Genomic DNA, 4,742 nt, shown 5'->3' with positions numbered 1-4,742 from the left:
AAGGTGCGAAACCCTCCGGCCTGTCGGGCCAGCACGGCGGGCAGCAGCTGTGCAGGCAGCCCTGGGGAGAAGCAGGAAGGGCTGTGGCATGTCCTCCCCTGCCAGATGGTTTTCATTGCCCAGGACCAGCATTAGCTCAGCCCCATGCAGAGCCTGCACAGGCCCAGTTGCTCCCCTGCTGTATGGCAGCTGGAGGGTCATGAGGGCCAGACTGGTTGCCAAGGTGCAGTGAGGTTCTGTCTGCCTTGGCAGGGACCTAGTGCTGAGCATTTCCTCCTGGTGTGTTGCACGGCTGGAGCCAGGCTGAGGGCCAGTCAGGGCATGCTTACAGAGTGGCATGCGTGCAAGTAGGGCAATCACAGTCGAGGAAGCCAGTGCTGACCCATTTTGCCCCACCTGCTGCCTATCCCAGGGCCTCTTCCCCCCCAGAACCTCACTGCCTCCCGTGTCACCACCACCTCCGTGTCCATGGTGTGGGAGCAGCCACCTGCTGGCGCCGTCGAGGGGTACATCATCAATGTCACCACCGCTCAGAGTGTGAAGAGCCGCTACGTACCCAATGGGAAGCTCGTGTCCTACACGGTGCGAGACCTGCTGCCTGGGCAGCGGTACCGCCTGTCCGTCACGGCTGTGCAGAACACAGAGCAAGGCCAAGTGCACAGTGAGCCCATCTACCTCTACGTCACCACCTGTGAGTGCATGGCTCGCCAGGGCTGGGGTTTGACACAGCACGAGGGCGGCAGTGGGGCAGGGCATGGGAAGGTGCTACCCAGAACCGTGTGCCTGCAGCAGGCTCTGGGGACAGGAGGTGGGGATTGCAGGATGCTCCCTCTGTTAGAGGAGGGCAGATGCAGAGTTACAGCTCAATGACACTTTGTGGGGACTGGCATTTGCAGCCCAGGCTTGTGGAGAGTGCGCATGTGTCCACAGACAGCCCAAAACAGTATCCCGGGGACAAAGGGACTGGCTGGGAGCTAGGTTACCATGCTGACTAATGGCCTGCCTCCCACTAAGTCTAACCCTTTGGTCTGCAGTGCAGAGGGATGGGGCTCTGGAGAGACGGTGGAGCCAAGCTGGACACCCCCGGGTCCTGCGCAACAGGCTGCCTCCAGCTTTCCTGCCTGAGCTCCGCTTGCTAGCAGATCACAATGCAGCTGAGGAACCCTCACCAGCCCCCAGGTAGCCACTGCTCCAGCACTTCTGGCCCTTCCACCGGTGCTCAGCCCTTTTTCCCAGCTCCTGTGTCTGGGTGCACATATGGTCAAGCCATGCTCCCGCTGTGATCGGGTACCCTGTGCTGCCTGCAGGACTCGCACCAAACCAGCTGCATCCAGCCCTAGATTGTGGGATAGTTATGGCCTGGGGGACCCACAGTGCCCCTTACCCTCATGGCTCTTCTGTCCCAGGTTCACCGAGCTGGTGGATGGCAGAGGGAGGATCAGTGCCAGGTTCGGCAAATCCATCACCATGAAGACACGTAAGTGCTCTGCTGCCTTTCTGCTTACCCCCACCCCCCTCACTCAGTGCCATCTCCTATGTCTACCCCCATGACAGGGTGGCAGCTGGGCAGGCTGCTGTAGGGATGGTGGAGCCATAGACGAAGGCAGACAAACACCTGCCCTGCTTGCTAGACCCCTGCCCAGGGAGAGGGGTGAGGCAGAGCCAGTCAGGGAGCCCAGAGAGGGACCGTTGCTGATGGAAGGCAATGCTGGCTGCGGTACGGGCTGGCCTTCTCCCCTGCCAGCAGCAGCAGTGACCCAGGCAGTGACCCTGCAGCCCTCTAGCACAGGCCCTGCCTGCCCAACAGCCTGAGACCCCACTGCAAAACACAGCCTCACACTCAAGGAGGGCACCTGGGTGAGAAGCCCCTCAGTAACCCCGGAACACCAGGGATACAAGCGCCATCCCAAGACCTCCTGCCAGGCCTGGGAACCCCACGTGATGGGGTGGGAAAGGAGTCTGGCACACCTGACAGTAGCCATGGGCTTGCCACATGTCTCTGTTCTGCCCCTGTCTACCCACGGGTCTGTGTCCCACAGCCCTCCAGGAAGGGGGAAACGGTCACCCTAATTCTAGGGATGACAGCTGGGAAGGGCTTCTACCACTGCGTCAGGCCTGACCAGCCCCTGATGCTGTGGGCAAGCTGGATCCCATTGAAGGGGCTGCCTTTGAGTCTGGCTCTGTTTCGAGCTGACATTGGACCCTCTTGTTGCCCAGAGCTGGATGCTCCAGTGAAGCTGGAGAACATGGAAGGGTCAACATGGAAGTGTCCAGCCACAGCAGCCTGGCACTGCAGCTGCAGGAGAAGAGCAAGAGTAAGTCCTGGGGGGAGACACGAGCAGCAGGGCCCAGCTCAGGCCCCACAGGCAGGCAGAGTGCTTGGCACCAGCCTGCCTTCTTGTTGCTGCCCTTGGGAGGCACGCAAGGGGCACTGCATGGGTCCCTGCCGGCTGCCCCATCCCAGCTTACCTGCTTGCAGCTCTCCCCAGGAGTACCCTGGCATGCTGGTGGGGTGAGCAGGGCTGTGCCACAGGGTCTGACAGCTATTGTGTTTTGCAGGTGAGGGGCAGAACTGCTCCACAAACCCCTGCAGGAATGGAGGCACCTGCACCAGAGACATCAAGTCCTACCACTGCAGCTGCCGCCCAGGGTTCAAGGGCCGGCTCTGTGAGCTGGGTGAGTGCTACGTTGCTGCTGGGGACCGAGCTCTCTCTTGCATGGGATGGTGTGTGCCCAGCCTGGAGCTGTCCCAGCCATAGGTCCCTCAGGGCGCAGGTCACCAGCATGCCCTGTCAGCACCCAGCTCCTCTCAGCCAAGGGCACTCCCACCATGCCCAGGCTCTGCTACAGAGGGAGGGCTGTGCTCTGCTCTTGCCAGTTCGGGCAGATCTAGGAGTGTAGATCTGCTCCCTGCTCCCAGCCAAGCCATCCATCTCCACCAGCTGGCCTGGCAAGCCAGGCTCCTGTGCTGCCCATGTAGTTATCTGGGCACGGTGGAAGCTGGGGGCTCTGCTTCTCCTGGTGGGTCAGCTCTGTTGAGCCCAGCCCTCCAGGACAGCAGAGAAAGGGCTTCCCTTCCCATAGGGCACAGGCAGGCAGGGCCAGAGATGGGCTTGTTGGTAGCTCCCCTCTCCTATTCCCCAAGCAGCCTGCAAGAAGGTGCCACACTCGTGCACGCGGCTGTACTCGGAAACCAAGTCATTCCCTGTGTGGGAAGGAGGTACCTGCCACTACCTGTGAGTACTGCCTGCGGGTTGTGCTCCCCCCTTCCCTTGTGCTCAGAGCCGGGGATGTGTCCCTGCAGCTTGGCTCTGGGGAAGGGAGAGCAAGCGCGAGGCCGTCTCAGACCCCAGCTGGCAGCTGCCCCCTCCCCAGCACAGGCTGAGCAGCCTTGTGTGCCCTCAAGCCCCTGGGGCTGCCCTACCAGCGGTGTTTCAGGGCAGGGTATTGCTGAAATGACAGCCCCATAGCAGTGTTACCCACCTATGCAGCAGTGAGGTGGGATTTGGGGGTGTGTATGTGTGTCCCCTGCCTGCTGCCTGCCAGCCCAGCTCCTGGGTGCCTCTTCCATCTGTAAGCAGAGGGCTGGAGCCAGCCCTGCTGCAATACCAGGGCATGCTGGGGCATCTGCTTTGCCCCCCTCTCCCCACCTACAGCCTTCCTGTGATGGAGACACAAGGGCCTGGTGTGTGGGGTCAGTCAGTTCTGGCTACCACAGCCTGGAAGGAAACAGGGGAGATCCCCAGATTATCCCCCTTCTACTCATAAAAGTAGAACTGTCCCTGTTACTCCCTCTAACTTGCCCTCTGCTGTGTATAGGTACAGAAGAGTCTACAAGGTACACCAGGATGTCTGCTACAAGGAGAGCTGCAAGAGCAGCGGTTCCGAGAAGACAACCAGCAGGTATAGCTAGCAGCAGCACACTAAGCACTGTCCTTCCTGTGGCCCAGGACAGGGCAATGCAGCTGGATGGTGTCACCGAGCTGCCTGGACTGGGAAAGGGGAGGGGCACCCCATGCAGAAGAGGGTGCAAAAAGCACACAACCATGGCTCAGATGCCAGCTCTGCACTGCCCTCCCTGCGAGTGATGGCTGACGGTGCTCTCTTCCCCTCTCTTTCAGAAAACCGAGCACCAGTCACACACTGAAGAAGTCCTAGAGTAAGTACCTGCTCTAGGCCCTCGTCAGGCACGGGCAAGGAGGGGCATCTCCTGCACATCCCACACAGGGTGTCGGGGAGGACAGGGGTAGAGGCCAGAGTGCAGCCCAGGCTCATGCTGCCATGTTGATGGGGTGTGAGGGCTTACCAGCTCCTGTGCTGGTTTGGCTTGGGCATGTGGCTGAGGACTCCTGGTTGCAGTGGGGTGGAAAGGCAGAAGGCAATGCTCTACTTCCCTGTGGCTCTGCAGCACCATGAACAATAGATTCAGGCACAGAAAGAGCCTGGGCACCGAGGGGCACAGGTCTCCATCTCCCAGCCTGAGATGGGTGCACAGTATGGGAAGAGGCAGCTGCAGGGCTTTTGGGGGACTCCGCACACCAGCTTATTCTCCTCCTGTTCCTTCACAGGATTCAAAGCAGTAGAAGCTTCATCTTTCCACATCTAAAGGGTTTTCTCTGAAACACCAGGAAGATCAGATCTGCTCACTAGGCTGAACACAGCAGGAGAACCTTCCTGCCTGGCATCAGCCTCTCCCTCTTCTCCAGCCTGTTAGGGATATGCAGCCAGATTGGCACACTGAG

General features: G+C 60.2%; 1 protein-coding gene across 1 annotated transcript in view; it reads left to right on the top strand.

The window, feature by feature from the left end:
- Positions 1–4,158, top strand: part of LOC104402920 (sushi, nidogen and EGF-like domain-containing protein 1) — a gene marked incomplete at its 5' end in the record, with an annotated part of 6,521 nt that extends 2,363 nt beyond the window's left edge. The window contains 7 exons of the mRNA XM_010010914.1: positions 410–691; positions 1,035–1,179; positions 1,407–1,477; positions 2,560–2,676; positions 3,149–3,236; positions 3,820–3,903; positions 4,122–4,158. Of these exons, the coding sequence (XP_010009216.1) occupies positions 410–691; positions 1,035–1,179; positions 1,407–1,477; positions 2,560–2,676; positions 3,149–3,236; positions 3,820–3,903; positions 4,122–4,158 (824 nt within the window). The remainder of the gene's footprint in view (positions 1–409; positions 692–1,034; positions 1,180–1,406; positions 1,478–2,559; positions 2,677–3,148; positions 3,237–3,819; positions 3,904–4,121) is intronic.
- Positions 4,159–4,742: the final 584 nt, after the last annotated feature.

Source organism: Nestor notabilis, unplaced genomic scaffold (assembly GCF_000696875.1).
Source record: "Nestor notabilis isolate BGI_N333 unplaced genomic scaffold, ASM69687v1 scaffold25753, whole genome shotgun sequence".
NCBI classification, from domain to species: Eukaryota; Metazoa; Chordata; class Aves; order Psittaciformes; family Psittacidae; genus Nestor; species Nestor notabilis.
The sequence above is the reverse complement of the archived record's forward strand: the minus strand, read 5'-3'. Positions and strand labels throughout refer to the sequence as shown.